The 24,196-nt window shown below is 41.6% G+C and overlaps 1 protein-coding gene across 1 annotated transcript; it reads left to right on the top strand.

Moving 5' to 3' along the window:
* Window positions 1-679: 679 nt before the first annotated feature.
* On the top strand, window positions 680-23,231 carry LOC112313568 (zinc finger protein 256). The gene is given in 4 exon segments (XM_024570154.4): window positions 680-983; window positions 985-1,054; window positions 3,658-3,784; window positions 14,339-23,231. Coding segments are annotated over 4 exon segments (2,793 nt in total). The 5' UTR covers window positions 680-711; the 3' UTR covers window positions 16,663-23,231.
* The last annotated feature ends 965 nt before the right edge of the window (window positions 23,232-24,196 follow it).

Genomic DNA, 24,196 nt, shown 5'->3' with positions numbered 1-24,196 from the left:
GGGAGAGAAAAAGAGGAACGTCATTGGTTGCCTTTGTATGCTCCCCGACCGGGATCAAACCTGCAATCTAGGTATGTGTCGTGAAGGGGATCGAACTTGTAACATTTTGATTTGCAGGACGATGCTCCAGCCAACTAAGCCACACCAGCAAGGGCAACCACAGCAATTTTTTAGAACATGTAAACTTTGTATGCTCCCACAGAAGTCAAATTAGGATTTATCACAGTATCACTTACTTAAAATCTGTAATATTATTTCACTTGTTTCCAGTAATAGTCAATAAATTATTAAATAACAGTAAACGAGTGCTTGGGATTAGAGGTTAGGGACCATCAGACTTGAAAAAGTACAGGCCAGTTACCATAAACGTATACAAACAAGTATTTCTGGAAGGATACACAATAATTGATGACAACTGTATTACAGAGAATGGGTAATGGAATATGAGAATGAGGATATAGCCTTTATTGTACGTACACGCACAAAAACCCAAATTTTCTAAACAAAAAGAATAGGTTTTTGTAATACATATTAAAAAAAAAACTATATGCACTTTATTCACGTTCTCTCCCCACCTGCTCTCTTCCTCTCACCATTATTCAGCAACCCTCACGGTCTGGCCAAAGTGTGGACACCCTTCCTTGCGGCGCCTGGATCTCTGGGGACTACATTACCCAGAAAGCCTTGCGCAGAGACCCAAGTGATGAGCCAATGGAGGATCAGAATGAGGCATTCCTGTGCGTGCGCATCCCGCCAAGGCGGGACTTCCGGCCTCTTCTGGGTGGCGGTCATTTTGGCTCCGCAAGGGTCTTTTCATTCCGTCAGAGACTTGAGTGCGGTGGGTCCAGGACGACCTGCTGGAACCTAGAAGGCGTGAGAGTCGTGATCCCGGGCCGAATAGACGTGGGTGTGAGGCTCAGCAAGTCCGCCCGGGTGACCCCTGCCAGGGCTGGGAGAAGGACTGCGGTGTCCGGGGCCCGGTCCTCTTGCCGCTCCCGCCGCTCGCCTCGCTCACAGAGTGATGGCGGCGGCCGAGCTGAGGCGCCAAGCTGAAGTGAGTGCGCGTGTACCGGGCCCTCCTCCTCAGCCCATCTATCCCAGCAGCCCGGGTGCGGGGCGCCCGTCACGTCCTGCAGCCTAGGCCCCGGACCGTGAGGCGCTCGTGGGTGACATAATGTGACGAGGGTGGGAGAGGGTGATGGGCTGAGGAGCCTCCGAGTGAAGACGTGCAGGGGCGGCTGAGCCGGGAGGATCCGGGACCCTGGGGTCCTCCTGAACGCCCTTGGGGAGCAGAGAGTGAGGAGTGACACCTGGACTGGCAGGGTTTGTGCCTCCATTCTAAGGGTCCTGCGGATTGTGAAAGGTTGAGGACAGAAGAGGGACATAGAGCTGTATTAGGACTTTTAATTTCTCCCATAAGCTGCCCAGAGAGAACGAGACTAGAATGGGGATGATGAGACACTGAGAGTTGAGCCCTTGTCCAAGGTCACAGAGCTGGTAAGAGGCAGCACTGAGGACAGACATTTGGCTGGAGGTCCACCAGACTCCAGGGCTGGGCCTGGATGCAGCTGAGACCTGCTTACCAGGAGCTGTAAGGGTGGTTGACCAGTTTTTTCACAGGTTCTAAAGGTTGAAAAACCAGTAATGTAAACTAGAGGAGGGCAGGGTATCCGTATCCCTCTGTAGTCCTTACACCACCCAAATGGTGTCTGGGATTGTGATGCTCAGAAACCTTCACCTGTTTCCCCAGCTGTGGGGTCTGAGACCTTTAGAGAGACCCTCAAACCTGCCTGCGATTGTGGTGTCTCCAGACTCTTCTCTTGGTATTTTACCAGCTCTTGGATGTGGGGAACCTTGGGATACCCCTAATGCCTATGTCCTGAATATAGGGTACAGGTAACATGAAGGTGCTGCCATTTCTTTATAACCAATGTAAATAGGTGTGGAAAAGTAACCCAGGACCAGAGAGCAGCATGTACAAATGCTTGGAGATGCCACTGAGCCGGGAATAGGTACAGCAGGACTCCATTCTTTTTGTTAAGAACAAAGAGCAGGGGGGCTGTTAGCTCGTCTATAATGTAGCTGCCTAAGAAGTTGGGCGTCTGTTATGGACATCAAGGGAAGTTTGGACAAGAGGAAAGAGTTCATTTCTCCTGGATCTAACAGGCTCCATCTGGCTGCATATGGAAAGCAGATTATAGGGTTAAAGGAGGGCTGCAGGGAACCCAAGTGGAGGCAACAGCTCTAATCCAGATGAAAATTGATGGCCAGGAGTGGTGGCTGTGGAGGTAGAAGAAGAGGTTGGATTCTGGGTCCATTTTTAAAGAAGGTGAGGGGGAAAAAAGGAAGAGTTAGGAACAACCCCAGTAAGTGATGGGAGCTCCATCAACTGGGCTGGGGAAGATGGTGGTAAGTTAATTTTTCCTTGCAAATGTGAGAAGTTTTGTTTGAGCCCTGTGAAAAGTCTGAGAAGTTTCAGAGGACAGTGAGGGGAGACATCAAGTGGGCAAATGGACACACAAGTCTAGAAGTCTGGGGAGGGGTCCAGGATGGAGACATGCAGAAGTGGTGTGGACCATGGTGGAGCTGTGGATCCGAATGTAAGAGGGGAATGCGATTCATGGTGGTAATGCTGATTAGTGTGTCAGGAGGAAGAGTGTGCATGCCGAAGGAGAGAAGTGATTGTGGGAAGGGTGTGCCAGAAGGTTGGGCAGGAGGCCAAGGCTTCCATGGGATGAATGGACATGAGTTGACTGGGGAGGCAGAGGAGTAACTGAGAGATGACATTAGAGGATAGTGCACCTGCTTATCCACTACTGCAGGATTTACCACAATTTTATGGTAAATTTTGGTGGGATCTGGGGAGTTTCTGTCTTGTTGGTTGATAAGATCTGGGGCAAAAATGTGGTCAGTGTGTCACTGTGCCTATAAAAGAGACCAGTGGGACTAGACTTTAGGGAAGGTTGGATGGAAATAGGCTTGTGACTGCTGCAGTGACATTAAGTGCAGTGCAGAAGTGGAAGGGGATTATTGTTATCTGAAATTCACACATGGTTCTGGGTGGCTACTAATTGAAGTAAAGATCAGAGACAGGCAGGAAGGACTGCAAAACCTCATTTGGGACTTTTCTTGGCTGTGGGATCCAGCAGAGTACTGGGGTTGTGCTGGATCCTGTTTGACTATGTCATATACCCTTTGATGCCATGGGCCATGTACATGGGTGAGTCTGGAGAGATGCCCTTGATGTGGAGCAGGAATGTGGCAGAGCTGAGGGAGTGAACCTGCAGTCTGAAAATGTGAGAGCAGTTTAGCTTACTGTATGATGTGTATATTGAGAAAAGCGTGACCCGAGTGCCCCATGTTTGGCTGTGTCTTGGAGGTACAATATGGGAAACCCCAGGTAAGTTGCTTGTCAGGAGGGATGAAGGCCAAGTTCAGAGAGTAGGTGGCATTTATCTGCCCCATTGGCTGTTGTTGCACAGTGTGAGAACAGTGATTAATGGGACTGCAAGCAGAGAGCATCACTGGCACCAGGGCCTCGTATCTCCTCTGAGGTGTGGAACCCTGGAGGAGGGTAAGCAATGGGAAAATGTGTGAGGAGTTGGGTAGTGGGTTTTCAGAGACTGTTCATGGTTTTATTTGTATTAATCCTGACAGGTTTGTGTGACCCTTGAGGATGTTGCCGTGTATTTCTCCAGGACAGAATGGCGCCTCCTTAATGAGGCTCAGAGACGCCTGTACCTCGATGTGATGCTGGAGAACTTTGCCCTTGTATCCTCACTGGGTAAGACCCTCACTCTCTCCTGGTGACCTTGACTAGGGTTTGCATTTCCCTGTGCCCTCTGTTCCCTAGAGTGTGCTCAATCCTCACATGTGGACTGTGGGCACTATTTGCTTTTCCAGTATTCTGGGTAGATCCTGGACTTGGCAGGGCTGGTTTGTTTGCACTGCCTCCTGTTCTCCCTGCGGCCCAAATACCTGTTCTTGGAACCCTCGCAGGGAAGGATTTGAGGCCAGTAGTCTTGCAGGGAGCCTAATGATTTCACCTTGTTTGCCCTCTCCCTGGTTGGGTTCATGTGTCCTGGTAGATGGCACTTAGGTGTCTCAGATTTTTCCTCCATTTTATTTGACATTTCCTTGTGCTTGCGTGTGCCAGCTATTACAGGCATTGTCATAGCTATTACGATTATCATGGACTACTTTTCAAGACTGTCCTATACGGTTCTATTTGTGGTATTTAGATCTTTTTTCCTTTTTCAGCTTTGAGGAGGTATAATTGACAAATAATATCGTACATATTTTAAATGTATAATGTTATGATTTACTGTACATACACATTTTGAAATGATTAGTACAATCAAATGAACACATCTATCACCTATATAGGGCTGGATAGTATTCATGGTTTCTTGGAATATACTCCCCCATGAATAACGGGACTGTTGTATTCACCTTTTTCATGTGTGAGATAACACTTAATATTTGGTCTCTTAGCAAGTTTCAAGTATATAATACAGCATTATTAAGTAACATCATGCTTTGCATTAGATTCTCAGAACTTATTTTTCTTTTTTACTCTTTAAAATAGATTTTATTTACCTATTTTAGAGAGAGGGAAGGGAGGGAGACAAAAAGGTGAGAGCCATTGACATGTGAGAGAAACATTCATCAGTTGGCTCCCCTTTGCATCTTGACCAGGGACTGAACCTGCAACCCAACCATGTGCCCTAACCAGGAATTCTTCACTTTGCCAGAGGATCCCCAACCAACTGAGCCACAGTTGGACCCCCAACTGCAGCCTGAGCCAGTCAGGGCTGTTATTTACTTTTCAATAAGTTTAAATCCTTGATGGGTACAGCATGGATTCTGGGTCCAATGGCCTTAGCAGGAAAGTTGCTTCAGAATTTAGCATGAACTATGCCATAGTTTCCATGAGCACGAGTTACCCTTTCCCCAGATTACTCTGGTTTTGTTTGTTTTTACCACCAGGAGTCACTGTGTTGTTCTTTGCTTTGTACACATAAGCACATTTTTTGCCTAGACAGAATTCAGTTTCATCTAGAGCATAAACACCTTCAATTAAAAAAAATAAACAAACACCTTCAATTTTAAGAAGAGCTGTGTGCTCCTTCTGGTTCTGGAGACCCTGTTTATATGTGGCAAAAATGGCCTTGGACCATAGCCTTCCAGATACATTTGTCGTTCTAGAAGTCCTGTTCCCAGCAGGCTCCACAGGATTCAGGATGGCGAAAAAGGAAAATGAGGCCACAGAACTTAATTTTTTTTAATTTATTTATTTTTAGAGAGAGGAGGAGGAAGGGAGAAAGAGAGGGAGTAAAACAGAGCTGGCCTACAAACCCAGGCCCAGCCACCTTTCGGTTCTCAGGCTGGAGCTCAACCTACTGAGCCACACCAGCCAGGGCTCAGAACATAATCTTGTAATGCAAGACCATTGCCCCATTTTCCCTAAACCCTAGCCCCTGGCATTCTTTTTCTTTCTTTGGTTGACTCTTTTTTTCTTTCTTTTTTTTAAGGTTCCCCATGTAACTCATTTTATATAATATTTGTCTTTCTCAGTCTGGCTTATTTCACTTTGCATTATGCCTTCCAGGTTCACTGATGTCACAGATTCATGATTTTCTTTGAATAATACTCCATTGTGTGTGTACACATACCAGAATTTCTTTATCCATTCTTCTGTGGATAAGATATTTTAGGTAATTTTTGTATTATGGCTGTTGTGAATAATGGTTCAATAAACACGGGAGTGCAAATATCTCTGAGATACTGATTTTGTTTCTTTTGGATATAGTATACAGAGAAGTGGGATTGTTGGACCATATTGTAGTTTTATTTTTTAATGTTTTGAAATTCAACTTCCATACTTTTGTCCTTAGTGGTGTATTGAGTTACATTTTAACAACAGTGTACAAAGACTTCCTTTTTTTAAAGATTTGATTTATTTACATTTAGAGAGGGGAAGTGAGGGAGAAAGAGAGGGAGAAAAACATCATTGCATGATTGCCTCTGGCATGACCCCCATTGGGGACCTGGCCCACAACCCAGGCATGTACTCTAGACTGGGAATCGAACCGGTAACCCTTTGGTTTGCAGGCTGGCACTCAGTCTGCTGAGCCACACCAGGTAGGGCAGCTTCCCTTCCTTCACATCCTGGTTAACACTGGTTATCTCTTGTCTTTTTAATAATAGCCATCCTAAGGGGTATGAGGTGGTGTGTCACTGTGGTTTGATTTTGCATTTACATGATTATTAGTGATGTTAAGCACCTTTTCATATATCTCTTGGCTATTTGTATGTCTTTGGATAAATGTGTATTTATATCCTTTGCCCATTTTTAATTGAATTGTTTTTTTGTTGTCAAGGTATATGAATTCTTTATATATTCTGGATATGAACCCCTTATCAGATATGGTGGGAGGGACCCCCCAGAACCGTTACTTTCTTCTGGTGGGTGGGCCCCTTGTAGTATATGCTTATTCCGCTAAGTGAGTGTTCTAGGAACCCATCTGTATCAGTGTACCAGCTGGCATTGTTGTGAGAGGCAGTGTTTGGCTTCAGTGAATTTTTTTTTGAAGATTTCTTTCAACACATTTGGTTTGCCTATTTCATGATGGTAATTTACAAGTGCACCTGCCCACATTGTGCTCAGTTTTCAGCAATTTTTTACCCAAAATGGCATGACATCCCCCCCCCCCCCTTTGCCCCACTCTCCCTATTCAGCAGTCTTACCCCTAGCAACTCTTTTTTTGTTGTCCTGGATGAAAAAAGTCTTCAAAGGGCGACGTTTTACTGATGTGGAAGAGGTGAAACAAAAAATGGCAGAGGCACTAAAACACATCAAAATGGACAAATTCAAAACCTGTCTTCAGCAGTGGAAAAAAGTCTTGATAGGTGTATTGCATCAAATGGAGGGTACTTTGAAGGTGACTGAAGTTTAAACATGTAGGAGTAAACAATTTTTTATAAATTATGGGGTTTTTTGGATCCCTCCTTGAATATCTTGCAAATATTTTATCATATTTTTGTAAAGGATTTTTTTTATTTATTTTTAGACAGAGGGGAAGGGAGGAAGAGAAAGAGGGAGAGAAACATCTGTGTGGTTGCTTCTTATGCGTTACCTACTGGGGACCTGCCTGGCAACCCAGGCAGGCATGTGTCCTAACTGGGAATGGAACTGGCAACGCTTTGGTTTATAGGAGACGCTCAATCTACTGAGCCACACTGGCCAGGCTATGCTATTTCTTAGGTTGCCTTTTTATTTCATTGATTGTGCCTCTTGCTGTGCACAAAATTTTTGGTTTGATACAGCCCACTGGTTTATTTTTGCTTTTGTTGTCTGTGCTGTTGGTTTCATATCTAAGAAATCATGGCCAACACCAATGTCAGGGAGCTTTTTTCTTATGTTTTCTTCTGAAATTTTAAAAATTTCAGGTTTTAAATTTTTTTTTTACATCCAAGTTACTTTTAATTTTTGTAAGGTAAGATAGGGGTTTAGTTTCTCTTTTTTTTTGTCATATGAGTATCCATTTTTCTCACTGTTTAGTTATTTTTTTAATTTTTATTGATTTGAGAGAGGGAGACATCAATTTGTTGTTCTATTTATGCATTCATCGGTTGAACCTTGTTGTATGTGCTGTGAGCCGGGATCAATCCCCCAGCCTTGGTGTATCAGGACATTGCTCTAACCAACTGAGCTACCTGGCCAGGGCTCATCACCATTTATTATTTATTTTATTTTTTAATCTTCACTTGATAGGTTTATTAATTTAGAAAGGGAGAAAGAGAGGCAGAGAGAAAGAAAGAGAGAAACAGAAGCAATGATGTGAGATAAAAACATCAGTTAGTTGCCTCTTGTATGCAGTCTGACTGGGTACTGAACCCACGGTCTAGGTATGTACCCTGACCCAGAGTCAAATATACAACCTTTTTTTTTTTTTTTTTTAAGATTTTATTTATTTATTTTAGAGAGAGGGGTAAGGAGGGAGAAAGAAAAACATCATTGTGAGAGAGAAACATCTGTTGACTGCCTCTGGTATGTACCCTGAGAGGAGCTGAACCTGCAGCCCAGGCACGCGCCCTGGCTGGAATCAAGTCGGCAGCCCTTTGCTTTGCTGGATGATGCCCAGCCAACTGAAGCATATCAGTCAGGACTGAACCCACAACCTTTTGGTGTATGGGACTATGCTTCAACCAACTGAGCCACCCGGCCAGGGCTTATCATCATTTTGAAGAGACTGTTGTTTCCCCATTTTGTGTTCGTGAGTCCCTAATCAAAGATTATTTGACCATATATTGTGGGTTTCTTTCTAGGCTTTCTGTTCTGTTCCACTTGTCTATTTTTATGCCAGTATCATAGTGTCTTGTTTGTGTATAGATTTGTAATATTTTGAAATAGGAAGTGTGCTTACAGCTTTTTTTTTTTTTTTTTTTTTAAGATTACTTTGGCTATTTGGGTTTTGTTGTTGTTGTTGTTGTTGTTGTTGTTGTTGTTGGTTCCATAACGATTTTAGGACTTTTTCCTCCTTTTTATTGAATTAATTGGCTTAACTGGTTAACAAAATTATGTAGGTTTAAGGTGCACAATTATACAACACAGTATCTGTGTGTACACTGTATTATATGTCCACCACCCCAAGTAAACAGGATTGTTTTTTCTGTATCTGTGAAAAATTTCATTGGAATTTTTATATGAATTGCACAGAATCTATATGTCACTTTGGGTAGACTACTCTGGGTAAAATGGACATTATAACAGTATTTATTCTTTCAATACAAGAACACTGTATATTTTTCTGTTTATTTGTGTCTTAGTTTCTTTCATCAGTATGTTATAATTTTTGGAATACAGATCTTTCACCTCCTAGGTTAATTTTATTCCTATGTTTTATTCTGTTTGATGCTATTTTAAATGGGATTGTTTTCTTAATTTTCTTTCAGATAGCTTATTATTAGTGTGTATGAAACAGTTTTTTTCTTTAAGATTTTATTTTATTTATTTATTTAGAGAGCAGAGGAAGGGAGGGATAAAGAAAGGGAGAGAAACAATGACGTGTGAGAAGCATTGATTGTTTGCCTCTCATATGCCCCTAACTGGGGACCCGACCTACAACCCAGGCATGTGCCCTGACCAGGAATTGAACCGGTGACTTTTTGGTTCACAGGCCAACATTCAATCCACTGAGCCACGCCAGCCAGGGCATATATTTAATTGATTTTTTTTTTAGAGACAGAGAGGAAGGGGTGGGTAGAGAGAGAGAGACAGAGACAGAGAAACATCAATTTGTTGATCCGCTTTTATGCATTCATTGGTTGCTTCTTTTATGTGTCCTGACTGGGCATTGAACCTGCAACCTTGGTATGTTGGGGCAACACTCTAACCAACTGAACTACCCAGCCGACGCAACTGAGTTTTGTCTATTGATTTTTTTTATCCTACAACTTTACTGAATTCGTTGATTAGTTCTAAAGATGTTTTGGTAGAGTCTTTACGGTTTTCTATACATGAGATGATTTCATCTGCAAACAGTTTTGCTTCTTTCTTTCTAATTTGGGTGCTCTTTATTTCTTGTTATCTTTATTTTGGCTAGGACTTTCAGTACTATGTTGAACAAAAGTGGAGAGCATGGGCATCCTTCTCTAGTTCCTGATATTAGAAGAAAACCTTTTAGCCTTTGATTGTTGAGTATGATGCTAGCTTTGGGTTAGCTTCTATACCTAATTTGTTGAGGGTTGTTTATCATGAAAGGATATTGAGTTTTGTCAACTGTGTCTCCTGAATGTGTTTATATGATTATGCTTTTGATCCTTCATTCTGTTAATCTGGTGTATACATTTATTCATTTACACATGTTGAACTACATCCCATGGATAAATTCTACTTGATTGTGGTGTATGACCCTTTAATGTGCAGTTAGATGTAGTTTGCAGATATTTTGTTGAGGATTTTTGCATCTGTATTCATCAAAGATATTGGCCTGTAAACTTCTTCCCTTATATTTTCCTTAAATGGCTTTGATACCAGAGTGATGCATCTCATAAAATGAGTTTAGAAGTGTCACCTCTTCAACTTTTTAGGATATTTGCAGGAGCATTGATATTAACTCTTTTTAAATACTTAGTAGCATTGCCAGTGATTCTTCTTAGTGCTGGGTTTTTGTTTGTTGGGAGATTTTTTTATTGCTGATTCAATTTTCTTACCATTATAGATCTATTTAGATTTCCTGTTTCTACATGATTCCATTTTGATGGTTTATATGTTAACAGGAAATTTTAATTTTTTAATTTTTTAAAGTATTTTTAATTAAGAATTATGCTATTACAGTTTTCCCAGTTTTTTCCCCCTTATCCCCCCTATGCCCTGCCCCCCAACCCTCCAGCATTCCCCGCCCCTTAGTTCACATCCATGGGTTGTACATATGAGTTCTTTGAGTTCTCTATTTCCTATACCATTTTTTATCTCTCCCTGTCTATTTTATGTCTACTAATTATGCTGCTTCTTCCCTGTACCTTTGCCCCCCTATACCTCTCTTCCCCCTCCCCACTGAAATCCCTCCATGTGATGTCCATTTCTCTGATTCTGTTCTAGTTGTTTGCTTAGTTTTTGTTTTCATTGTTTTTCTTTCTTTTTTATTTTTTAAATTCATTTGTTGATAGTTGTGAGTTTGTTGTCATTTTATTGTTCATATTTTTGATCTTCCTTTTCTTAGATAAGTCCCTTCATATAATAATGGCTTGGTGATGATGAACTCCTTTAACTTGACCTTATCGGGGAAGCACTTTATCTGCCCTTCCATTCTAAATGAAAACTTTGCTGGATAGAGTCATTTTGGATGTAGGTCCTTGCCTTTCATGACTTCAAATACTTCTTTCCAGCCCCTTCTTGGCTGCAAGGTTTCTTTTGAGAAATCTGCTGTGATAGCCTATGGACCCTTCTTTGTAGGTAACTCTCTCTTGCTGCTTTTAAGATTTTCTCTTTATCTTTAATCTTGGGTAAGTTAATGATGTTGTGCCTTGGTGTGTTCCTCTTTGGGTCCAACTTCTTTGGGACTCTCTGGGCTTCCTGGACTTCCTGGAAGTCTATTTCCTCACCAGATTGGGGAAGTTTTCCTTCCTTATTTGTTCAAATAAGTTTTCAGTTTCTTGCTCTTGTTCTTCTCCTTCTGGCATCCCTATAATTTGGATATTAGAACGTTTCAGGTTGTCCCAGAGGTAAGTCTCTTCACTTTTTTGAATTCTTGTTTCTTCATTCTGTTTTGGTTGGATGTTTATTTTTCCCTTTTGTTCCAAATTGTTAATTTGATTCCTGGTTTCCTTCCTGAATATTGGTTCCCTGGATATTTTGCTTTATCTCATTTTGGGTATCTTTCATTTGTTTTTTCATTTTTCAACCAAGCTCAGTCATTTCTGTGAACATTTTGATTACCAGGGCTTCACATTCTCCATCAGATAGGTTGGCCATCTCCTCATCACTTAGCTCTCTTTTTGAAGTTTTGCTGTGTTCTTTCATTTGGGCCATATTTTTTGTCTTGGTGCACCAGTCTGGTTGTTCTGGTTGATTTTTTTCTTTAATTCTTTCGTTGTCGGAGTTCCATGCAGTTTGATTTTCTGGTGCTTCTGTTTTGTTACTGATTTTAGATTGGTTGTTACCCTCCTTTTGGTTGTGCGAGGAAGCCAAGGGTTTCTGCCTATGCCTCTATCTTGGCCAGAACTCAGTTTCCAGGAAATTTTTAATTTCTTCCAGGTTATCCAACTTGCTAACATATTACTGTTTTTCGTAGTCTTTTCTGATAGATTATATTCCTGTACTATCAGTTGTAATATCTGCTTTCATTTCTGATTTTATTTGAGTTCTTTCTCTTAGGTTATCTAAAGGTTTGTCAATTTGATTATCTTCTTAAAATACCATCTCTTAGTTTCATTGGTCTTTTCTATTGTTTTTCCTGTCTCTCTTTCACTTATTTCTGCTTTGATTTTTGTTATTTACTTTCTTTTCCTAACTTTGACCTTAGTTTGTTTTTCCCTCATATCTTAAAGTATAAAGGTAAGTTGTTTGAGATGTTTCTTTTATATTAATGTATAATTTTATCACTATAAATTTTCTTCTTCCACTTTTGCAGCATTCTGTAAGCTATGTTTCCATTTTCATTTGTCAGAATACATATTTTTGATGTCTTTGATTCATTGATCATTCAAGAGTGTGTTGTTTAAATTTTACATATTTGTGGTTTTTCCATCATTATTCCTCCTAATGATTTTTACTTTCATTCCATTTTAGTTGGAAAAGATACTTGATATAATTTCAGTCTTCTTAAGTCTGTTAAGACTTGTTTTGTGATCTGATAGGTGATTTGTTATACCATATATTCCTTGTGCACTTGTGAAGAATGTGTACTCTGCTGCGTCTTCTATATGTGTTTGTTAGGTACATTTGGGGGTTTTTTACAAATTTTTATTTATTGATTTTAGAGAGGGGGCAGACAGAGACAGGTATCAATTTGTTCAACTTATTTATGCATTCATTGGTTGCTTCTTTAAAAAAAAAGATTTTATTTATTTATTTTTAGAGAGTGGGGAAGGGAGGGAGAAAGAGAGAGGGAAACATTGATGTGTGAGAGATACATCAATAGGTTGCTTCTTGCAAGTCCACAACTGGGGACCTAGCCCACAACCCAGGCATGTTCTTTGACTAAGAATCAAACCAGCGACCCTTTGGTTCGCAGGCTGGCACTCAATCCATTGAGCCACACCAGCCAGGGCCATTGGTTGCTTCTTGTATGTGTCTGAACTGGGGATTGCACCTGCAACCTTGGTGTATCAGGACAACCCTCAGAGTTACCCCGTCAGGGTTTGGTTCATTTGCGCTCTCTATTTTTTTTTTAACTTAAAAAAAAAAGATTTATTTACTTACTTTTAGAGAGGGGGGAAGAAAGAGAGAAAGAGAGGGTTGTCTCTCATGCAACCCCCAACTGGGGACCTGGCCTGCAACCTAAGCATGTGCCCTGACTGGGAATCGAACTGGTGACCCCTTGCTTCTCAGTCTGGTCTCAATCCACCAAGCCACACCAGCCAGGGCTATTTTTTTTTTAACTTTTATTAGTTTTTATTTTACTTTTTAAGGTTTTATTTCTTTATTTTTAGAAAGAGGGGAAGTGAGGGAGAGAGGGAAACATCAATGTGTGGTTATCTCTCACATACCCCCTAATGGGAACCTGGCCTGCAACCCAGACATGTGTCCTGACTGGGAATCAAACCAAGGGACCCTTTGGTTCCCAGGCCATTACTCAATCTACTAAGCCACACCAGCCAGGGCAGTATTTATTTTATGTTGAATATACTCCTTGACCATAAGCTTTTATTTCTTCGGTTTTGTTCTGTAATATCTTTTTCTTTTGTGAAACTTCTCTTCTGGTTTTGGAACAGTCTGTTATTTTTCAGTGAGGATCATCTCAGTGTGGTAGGTATGTGTAGGTTAATCTGCCCATGAGCTCTGTAAATTCTACACCACATCTTGGGAGCTTTGTTCACCTGACTGTGCTCAATGACCAGAGAATGTACCTCTAAACCTTTAAGTTCATCATTATCCCATGCATTTTTAAGCCTGTGCAGCAAAACTACAGCCTTCTTTTTGACCCACTAACCCTGTATCCAGCACCACTGTTTAGCCTGGACATGCCTACCTATTCCACACTGTAATGCTGGAAGGGTGCACGTTGCTTTTGCAAAGTGACATCCTTCAGATATTTGGTGGCTTTTTGAATATGCATACCCTTCTTGGTCTGGCAGTTTTGTGAATGTTCTTCAAGTGAACACAAACATTTGAACCTCTTGATTTGGATGATTTTGTGGGGTTTTCTGGGTCAGGTGAGTAGTGAACCATTTTCAGAAGTCACCTCTCATTGCTTTTGGGAAGAGCTCATTTGCTCTTACGTGAAGTTTAAGTTTGATATTCTTTTACTGATATTTTTGTTTCAGTGATCTGTCTGTTCTAGAAATTAGAATATTGAAGTCCCTTACATTTTTCATACTGCTGTCTATTTCTGTCTTTGCATTAGTTAGTTCTTACTTAGTATATTTAGGTGCTCCAATTATGGGTACATATGTACTACAACAGTTATATCCTCTTGATTATTTGGCTGCTTTATTATTATATTAGGAGGTTCTTTGCCTTTTGTGACAGTTTTTGACTTAAAGTCTTAATTTGTCTGACATATGCATAGTTACCTCAGTTCTTTTTTGGTTTTCATTTGAACATTTGTGATTGGGTTGCTCCTTGCTAATAAAGTCAATGTGTACTTCACCAGCATTTCTTTGCACTCAGGTTGCTGTTGTGGAGCAAAGGATGTGGAGGCACCATCTGAACAGACCATTTCTGTGGGAGTGTCACAGACCAGGACTCCAAAGGAATCTCCATCTTCCCAGAAGACCCATCCCTGTGAGATGTGTGGTTCAGTCTTAAGAGATATCTTCCACTTGACTGAAAACCAGGAAACACTACATAGCCTGAAACTGTTGAGATGTGGGTCATGTGCAAAACAATTTGATTTCAGTGCAAACTGTCAGCAGTACCAGGAGCATCGCACAGGAGAAAAACTCTTTATAAGTGATGTGAACAGAGCCTCATCTGCAAAGAGCTGCAATTTCCCTACGTCACAGAAGCCCATTACCTGTGAGGAGGTTGGGAAGGACTGCATGACCACCTCAGGACAACTCCAGCAACAGGCGACTCACACCAGGGAGAAGCCCAACAAAATCTCCAAAAATAGAGTGTCTTTTCAATGCATAAAAAGTAGTCGTACTTGGGAAGAACGCAAGAAAGCCTTTAGTCCCAAAAACACACTTGTTCAGGATTCCGGTGTGCACACTAAAAGACAGTGTTTTACATGCCATGAATGTGGAAAAACATTTAGGTACAAATCTTCATTTGTTATTCACCAGAGAGTCCACACCGATGACAAAATTCGTGTTTGTGAAGACTGTGGAAAATCCTTTAGGGGAAGTTTAACCTTCAATCAACACCGAAGAATTCATGCTGGGGCAAGGCAGCACAAGTGTGGCAAATGTGGGAAATCCTTTAACCAAAAATTTGTCCTCATTTATCCTCAGAGAAGTCACACTGGAGAAAGTTGTTATGTGTGTTGTGAGTGTGCGCCATCTTTCAGGCATAGCTCTATTCATATTCAACAACAGACAGTTTATACTGGAGAAATGAGTTTTGAGTGCACCGAATGTGGGAAATTCTTTAAACGAAAATCTGACCTCATTGAACATGGCAGAGTTCACACAGGAGAAAGGCCTTATGAGTGTGGTGAATGTGGGAAATCTTTTACTTCTAGCTCTGCTCTCCGTTATCATGAGAGAGTTCACACTGGAGAAAAACCCTATAAATGTAGTGAATGTGGGAAATCCTTTACCTCTAGCTCTGGCCTCCGTTACCATCAGAGAGTTCATACAGGAGAAAGGCCATATGAGTGTAGTGATTGTGGAAAATCTTTTACTCAAATAAATCACCTCATTATACACCGAAGAGTTCACACAGGAGAAAGACCTTATGAGTGCAGTGAATGTGGGAAATCCTTTAGCCATAAATCTTACCTCTCGCAACACCAGAGAGTTCACACTGGAGAAAGGCCTTTTGAGTGTAGTGAATGTGGGAAATCTTTTACCTCTGGCTCTGCCCTCTGTTACCATCAGAGAGTTCACTCTGGAGAAAAACCCTATGAATGCACCGAATGTGGGAAATCTTTTACCAATGGACCAATACTCATTCGACATCGTAGAGTTCACACAGGAGAAAGGCCTTATGAATGCAGCGAATGTGGGAAATCGTTTACCCAAAGAAATCACCTCAATATACATCAGAGAGTTCACACAGGAGAGAGGCCTTATGAATGTCGTGAATGTGGAAAATGTTTTACTTCTGGCTCTGCCCTTCGTTATCATCAGAAAGTTCATATTGGAGAAAGGCCTTATGAGTGCAGTGAATGTGAGAAATCTTTTACCTCTAGTTCTGCCCTCCGTTGTCATCAGAGAGTTCACACAGGAGAAAGGCCTTTTGACTGCAGTGAATGTGGAAAATCTTTTAGGGATAGTTCCCAACTGAATCAACATCAGAGAGTTCACACTGGAGAAAAACCTTATGAATGTGCTGATTGTGGGAGATCCTTTAGCCAGAATTCATACCTCTCTAAACACAGGAGAGTTCACACAGGAGAAAGACCTTATGAGTGTAATGAATGTGGAAAATCTTTTACTTCTGTCTCTGCCCTTGGTTATCATCAGAGAGTTCACACAGGAGAAAGGCCTTACAAGTGCAGTGAATGTGAGAAATCTTTTACAAATAGCTCGATACTTATTAGACACCGGAGAGTTCACACAGGGGAAAGGCCCCATGAGTGCAGTGAATGTGGGAAATCCTTTACCCAAAGAATTCACCTCATTATTCACCAGAGAGTTCACACAGGAGAAAGGCCGTATGAATGCAATGAATGTGGGAAATCTTTTACTTCTCGTTCCACACTCCATTATCATCAGAGAGTTCACACGGGAGAAAGGCCTTATGATTGCAGTGAATGTGGCAAATCTTTTAGCAGAAAATCTAACCTTTCTCAGCACATGAGAGTTCACAATGGAGGAAGGCCTTAGATATGTATAAAATGTACAGGGATTTTTTGTTGTTGTTCAGTGTTAACTACATGGGAGGAAACTCTGAGGCCCTGTTTGTCTGAATTATACTCATGCATCCAAACATCAACAGAAGGAAGATTCCCCATAAGTTGTTATGTGGGAACCACGTGTATCTGTGTTGCACTTTCTAATTGAAACAGATCTCTTGCAGATTTATGTCACTCAAAACTTCTCTGGTTGAAGGTATTTTACCTGTATCACCTTGCAGGTCCCCACAGTTTTCATCAGTCACTGTCCTAATGTCCTCAGGGAAGCTAACTCTGTTTTCTCATTTGTTGGAGGAAATTAGGAGTAGCCTCAGCCCTTAGGATATCTGCATTTCCTTTACTCTGACTAGGTAGGGCATGGACCTGACCTACTGCTGACCACAGAAAACATCTGAGTTCAACTGGCAGCTTGAGAAGAACTTTTCCTAGGGGACCTGGTTTCCCTAGATAACTGTGATGAATATGTTTAGTGTTGGAAGTCACCAATGCATGAACTACCAGGTCCATGTCTCTGGTTTGTAAAATAACGAGTGTCTTATTTTTTAAGTGCCCTTTAATCTTGGGTGTTGTATTTTTGTGTGGGGTTTATAAGCAGATGTGGGCTCTACAAGCATGAAGAGGTGAACAACCTTTATGGGGGTCTCAAAATTTCTCTGCCTCAGACTGGGTGATACGGTGGCAGCAATTAGGTCACCATTTTTTACCAAATTTGTATTACTGCCCGCATCCTCCTAGGAAAGACTGCAGGGCTTCCTGGTCACATGAAGCCAGGATGCTATAAGTTTGGGGAGACTCAGAAATCACCTGAGGAAGGGCATGTGTGACAAACTCAAGTTCTTTGAGTAGCATGAATTTATACCTGGTTCACAGGGTGTGTCAGTACTTTTGAAAGGAATCACTTTCAAAGGTCTTAAAAGGAGCCATGTGCCCTGTTGTCTACAATACCATAGGTGGTAGTCACTTGATTGTAGGACAGTAGAAGTTATGGGAAGTTATGGTTGCTAGAGAATCACTATTCTAATAGGGATTGGAGGAGACTGCAGCCAACTAGATGGAATGTGCCTCTTGTAAACATGTATTGAGAAATGTGTTTGTGAAAAAGAGCAGGATCCTTACAAATCTGAGGATCTCCCAACTTGTTTATCTTCTGTGGCCGAAGTCATTTTCATTGAAAATAATCAAAAGATGTTGTGAATTTCTGTAGGGCCTCAGATGTTCACCTCAATACAGTTGGTGCCCAGGCAGGAAATCAAAGGTAAAGAAAAGGGGTATATGTAGTCCAGGAATCTGGCTTTCGTGACCCAGTCAGCATTCCTGGTTTGCTATATTCTGTCATTGCTCTGTGTACTGTCTCTAAGTCAAGACTGACCACTAGAGGGCACGAGCACATGAATATAGTTGCCAAACCTATTTTTTAAAAAGAGTTGGATACACAATTTTCTTTTTTATCTTGAGCAGTTTTTTAAAAGCTTTAGTATGGTATAATACACATGTACTAAATGATATATTTCCAGTATAGTATCTGATGAAGTTTGACCTATGTATTAAAATGAAACCATCACCACAGTCATAATACTGACCATATCTGTCACTGTGTATTTACTTCATACCTTTTTTTTTTAAGACTTTACTTATTTATTTTTAGAGAGGGGGGAGGGAGGGAACTAAAGAAGGAGAGAAACATCCATTGGTTGTCTTTCACACACACCTCCATGTGGGGATCTGGCCTGAAACCCAGGCATGTGCCCTGATTGGGAATCGAACTGGCGACCTTTCAGTTCCCAGGTCTGCGCTCAATCCACTGAGCCACACAAGCCAGGACCACTTCATATCTTTTAAAAATCTCTCTCCCTGCCCTTCACAGCTCTCCAAGTAACCTTTAGTTTACTTTTTATTTTAATGGGTAACTTTACATCATCTAGAATTTATATGATGTGGATCACAGTATTTTTTCTGCTTTAATTTGTGTTGCATAAATACTTGGAGATGTATTTAATGATGTATTAGTAGCACATCTTTTCTTTTGCTGAGAAATATTCTTTGAATGTATTACCATTAGTTTATCCATTTGTTTATGGACTTTAGGTTATTTCTCGTTTTTGACTATTGAAAATCAAGCTGGGACAGACATTTCTGTAGAATTCCTTACATAGATATATGTTTCCTTTACCTTTGTCAATAACTCAGTGCACAGTCAGTTTGAGTCATAGGGGGTAGATAAATGTTTAACTTAAGTTAGCAAGTTGTGATCTAAACTGATTTTACCTTTTTGCATTCTCCCAGCAGTGTATGAAGGGTCCAATACCTTCACGTCCTAGAGAATATTTGGTTTGGCCAATTGTTCTTTATGTCGTCAACCCTTTTAAAACTTTGTCATGCTACCTCACTGGTTACATTTCCCTAAGGATTTATGGTGAGCCGTGTTTCAGATGTATATTTGCTATCTGTGTATGTTTGGTAAAATGTCTGATTATATGTTCAACCTAATCTGCTATGAATTTTGGCAATTTTCTTTAGCAAAAGGACAGTGAAACAAGAAAGATGCATGTTGGAATTTCATTCGTTTTGTGCCTTTTTCTATATAGAATAATTGTTTTTATATTGGAATAATGTATTCTAATATTTAAAAAAATTTTGTCCTCTGCACAAATTAATGAACACTTTTAACGTGCTCTGATAACAATTTTTCTGTTATTTACAGAAGTTGAGACATTTAATAATACAATAAGCCCTTGCTTTGTAGTGTTCTCCCATTTTTCTGGTCTGCTTTCATGGTGGTTTATAAGTTGGAACAGGATGCTCAGGGGGACCAGATGACATGCAGATGGAGTCCCAAAGCCCACTGCACGGGGAAATAGGAGGGTGGTGATCTGTCCCCATATGCCCTGGTCAGGAGCCTGGGTTTGAATCCCAGAGCCTCAAATATCATTGGGAGTCACAGGGAAGTGATTCCCCCTCTACTCCCAGCCTGTTTTTTCTTCAGTATAAAATGGGTATGTCTCCATACCTGAGTTATTAGAGGAGGTCAAGAGCTAAAGTTTCCATTTGCAGTGCAGAAGCTGCGCCTGCAGCCTGCCTGGGCTTGGCAACTCCAGCCTCTGACTGCAGACATATTCCCAGGCCAGGCACCCCTCATTCCCTCCAGTGCCTACAAGGCCCTGTTGTTTTGGGTGCCTTTGAGAAAGAAACGGCTTTTCACAACTTGCTGATTCACCTCTAGGGAGTCAGGTGCTGCTGGGCACAGAGGTATCACTGTGGGGTCTTTCCCCAGGAAACTCCAGGTGACTTGCTAGAGCTCCTTCAGTCACAATTGGCTTAATGTGACATGCAGGTGATGATAACTCTTACTTTGGTTTTTGAAGATCAGTAGAAGTAACAAATTCAGTACTTGTCATTGCCAGGATTCCAGGGTTAGCTTATTGGGCAGTTTCTCTTTTAATTTTTGGAACCACCTGAAAAGTGAAACTAATACTGAATTGCTGAGAAAATTCAGCATTAGAGAAATATAGAAGGTCCTCTAAGTTTACACAGCAGACAAGTGTCAGTTCCTACCTGGGATTCTGGCTCCAGAACTAGGCACAATCTCTACCACTGCTTGTGAAGCCTTCTGTGGGACAGGTACACTGCTGCTGCCTCCACCGTTTGCATTGTTCCTATTATCATGATTTTTCCACCATTCCTCTGACATCCCAGTGCATTACCATCTGATCTGAAGTCCTCTCAGGAATGTCATTGTTTGTGTTATCTCCAGTGGTCTCTTCAGGGGAGTCTTCTTTGAGTCTGAGTTGCAATTTGCCTCCGTTTTGAGACCAACACAGAGTTCTGCCCTCTGGAGACCTCAGTGATTAGAGCCTGCATCTCTCTTCCCCTCACTTTTTGGTGACAGGCTTGGATCCCATCCACTGGTGACTGTGGTACCTCAGTTTGACTCTTTGAGATGTTCTGGTACATGATACTGACATTGACCCTGCAGGAGTGTGGTCAGCTGGACATGAACCCTGGCACCCAGTATTCAGAAATGATATTTGAGACCTGTAAGATCCTGGTCTTGTGTCCTGTAGTCTGTGTTCTTTGTGGCTGGATGAGACAGTGGCACCCGCCATGTGTTTACTACAGGCTTGACCATGTTCTGGACTCACATTCTCCTTTCCAGTCTCCCTGTGCTTGCTACACTCTGACCACCGCTGAAATCCTCATGCCAGATTCCCCAAGATGGGAGCCAGTTGGGCAGACTGTTGGGTCGATGTGACCACAGCACAGTTAGCAGTAGTGGGTGATGGATGTGTCAACGTAAGAAATGTCCAAACCTGTAAGAATTTATTACGAGTTTATTTGAGTCAAATGATGACAACTGCTGGGAAGTAAAACCTCAACAGATTGAGAAAATGCTCCAGAGAATGGCAGTTCTGTACGCTGCTTTATACATTGCCATCAAAAGAGAGGTTACCTGATACCCACTGGTGATAGAATAGCCAGGTGGGAGGAACTCCTGTAATTGGATAAAAAGTAAAATGAAAGAAACACTTTTTTAAAGCGGGTGGGTACAGGATAATTAGCAGTCAACAATTAATGAGATATGTGGTCTCCACTATCTGCACTTTGAACAGTCTGGAAAAAGGAAGTTGTTCTGGCCTTCCAAAGGTATGTTATCATAGATGGAGACAATACACGCCCTGCCTGGTGTGGCTCAATGAATTGAGCGCCACCCTGCAAACCAAAGGGTTGCTGGTTTGATTCCTGGTCAGGGTACAAGCCTGAGTTCCTGGCAAGGTCCCCACTAGGAGGTGTGTGTGAGGGAACCACACATTGATGTTTCTCTCCTCTTTCTCCCTTCTCCTTTGTCTAAAGATAAAATCTCTTTCAAAAAAGACAGTGCATATCTTACAGTGAAGATTGATTTTTGTCAGGGAAGATTGTAGCCTAAGACATGACTACCTGCCATAAACTGCTTTTAGTTAATATGTATCAATTTCAGACCATCCTTTGTGGTTACTTTAGGACTCTTGAGTTGTTAAGGCCACCATGCAGGCATCCCCTGAGCTTGGCAGGTTTAGTATGTGGCCCCTTCGTATTCACACTGTTCTAAAACAACAGGGTGAGTCAGGTCACATGTCTGAGAAGACATTTGTCATCAGTGCTCCCCAGGCATCTTCCTAAATAACACAGTAATGAGCCCTGCCACTGGATGAGAGAGTCAGAAATCTGTAGGATTTTACTCAGAATTGACATTTCTCTACTGTAATTTTCCTGTTTTTTTTTTACATATCTTTTTGTTTCACTATGAAGGAAAGGTGACCCTCAGTTTATTTATTTACTTTTATCCTCATCTGATGATATTTTTTTTCATTGCTTTTAGAGAGGAATGGAGAGAGAAACTGATGTAAGAGAGAAGCATCAACTGGGTGCCTCACATCAGCGCCAGACTGGGGATCATATGTGTCCAGACCCAGGGTTGGTTGCATGCACCCACCCCTGGATCTGGATTCAAACCCACAACCCTTCAGCTGAAGGAAGAGGCTCCAACCCACTGAATCACTCTGGCCAGAGCTGATACTCAGTTTTAAACCTTAAAATGTACAAGTTGCTTTGTTACAATAAAACTAGGTGTATTTAAAAGTTTTTTTTTCACTTAGGCCAATGTCCCTCATCTAAAGGTTTAAGCTACAGAGGAAGAGACCTCCATCGACTAACTAATAAATTATGAGTACAGAATTTCTCGGGGGGAAAATGAAACAGAATGAAGTGTTCCCCCAAATTGCCCCATCAAGTCAAGCCCTGCCACAACTATGGCAGTTATGAATAGGTAGCTAAAAAACAATGGTCTAGGAACTACCCTGACTATTCAATTTTGTTTCTCAGATCTAAAGTCATGCCACAAACTCCAGCACCTTCTTTTGTTCCCTAAGCCTCATAGTTGGGGCACAGAACCTTAGGCACTATCAGTGTTCTTCCGCAATGCAGAGCCTCAAAAATCTGTCTTTGCTTTTATTTTTAAAAATTATTTTATTATTGTGCAATTACAGTTGTCTGCATTTTCTCCCCACCCCACCCAAACCCACATTCCTCCCTTGCTTCCACCCTCCCTCTTGGTTTTGTCCATGTGTCCTTTAACCTAGTTCCTGAAAACCCTTCTCCCCGCTGTCCCCTTCCCCTCTGGCTATTGTTAGATTGTTCTTAACTTAGTGACTCTGGTTATATTTTGTTTGCTTTTTTCTTTTCTTAATTATGTTCCAGTTAAAGGTGAGATCATATGGTATTTGTCCCTCACTGCCTGGCTTATTTCACTTAGCATAATGCTCTCTAGTTCCATCCATGCTGTCGCAAAGGGTATGAGCTCCTTGTGTTAGCTTTTATCAATGTCCCTGGATTAAATTGTTTGACATCAGGAGACAAGAACTGAAACTCATTGTTAACAGAAACAAACCCAGGTAAATCTCCCAACTCCTTACTCCATCCCAACCACTCATTCCTGGTAGAGCCTGTATTTTGTCCAACGTGTACTGTATTTTCAATAAACTTGCTCTGCTTGCTTCTACATAATTGTCTTGTCTGTGGGTTCTTTCTCTTGAAGCAGACACACTGGAGGCCTAGCAGTGTGATCCATTTGTACAAATCCACTGACCCAAGCCAACCACCACTACAACTGTTACCGGGATTTTTTTTTTTTTAAGATTGTATTTATTTTTAGAGAGGGGAAAGGAGGAAGAAAAACATCAATGTGTGGTTGCCTTGAGCACCCCCCCCCCCCAGCCGCCCCGGGGACCTGGCCCACAACCCAGGCCTGTTCCCTGACTGGGAATCAGACCAGCCACCCTTTGGTTCTCAGGCAGGCATTCAGTCCACTGAGCCACACCAGCCAGGGAGGAATTTTTCATCCATATGTTTATCTATTGGACTTTATTGCGCCAGTTGCCCTTGAAGGTGTTTGGTTGAAGTAATTGGTTGGTGATCATTGGTAAAATCTATTCTATGTACTATTGAGACATGTCCATCTATTTAATTTTATCAGGACACCTGAATTTATTACACAGCAATCATTTATAAAGAAGAAAAGTTTTAAGTTATATTTGTTTACCCTAAAGTGTGCTCTGTACATCAAAGGGTGGAAGAGCCTGATAAACACACTTTTTTCAGGTCTTTCAAAACCTCTCTTGGGCAGAGACTCAACTTCCTAGCACTATTGGCCCTGGTACTGCCCTTTCTCCTGGCATCAGCTTTGAAGGGGCTGGACTCCAACCTGGGATTCTGGATCCTGAGCCAGGGATAATCCCCAGCACTGTTCGTGAAGCCCTCACTGAAGCAGCCACACTAAGAAACGGAGGCTCCGCTAAAAGTGCCGTGTGCATTGTTGCAATTATGATCCACTCCCCCCCGCCCTGCCATTTCTCTAGTATTGCAGAGCACTTATCATAGGCCCCCCAGTCTTAATGGGAATGCCATCAGCTGTCATCTATGATGGATATTCAAGGGGAATGTTAGCATCTGAACTGCAATTTGCCTGCTTG

The sequence above is a fragment of the Desmodus rotundus genome, chromosome 12 (genome assembly GCF_022682495.2).
Source record: "Desmodus rotundus isolate HL8 chromosome 12, HLdesRot8A.1, whole genome shotgun sequence".
Classification (NCBI taxonomy): Eukaryota; Metazoa; Chordata; class Mammalia; order Chiroptera; family Phyllostomidae; genus Desmodus; species Desmodus rotundus.
Note: the sequence above shows the minus strand (reverse complement) of the source record. Positions and strands in the feature narration are given on the sequence as shown.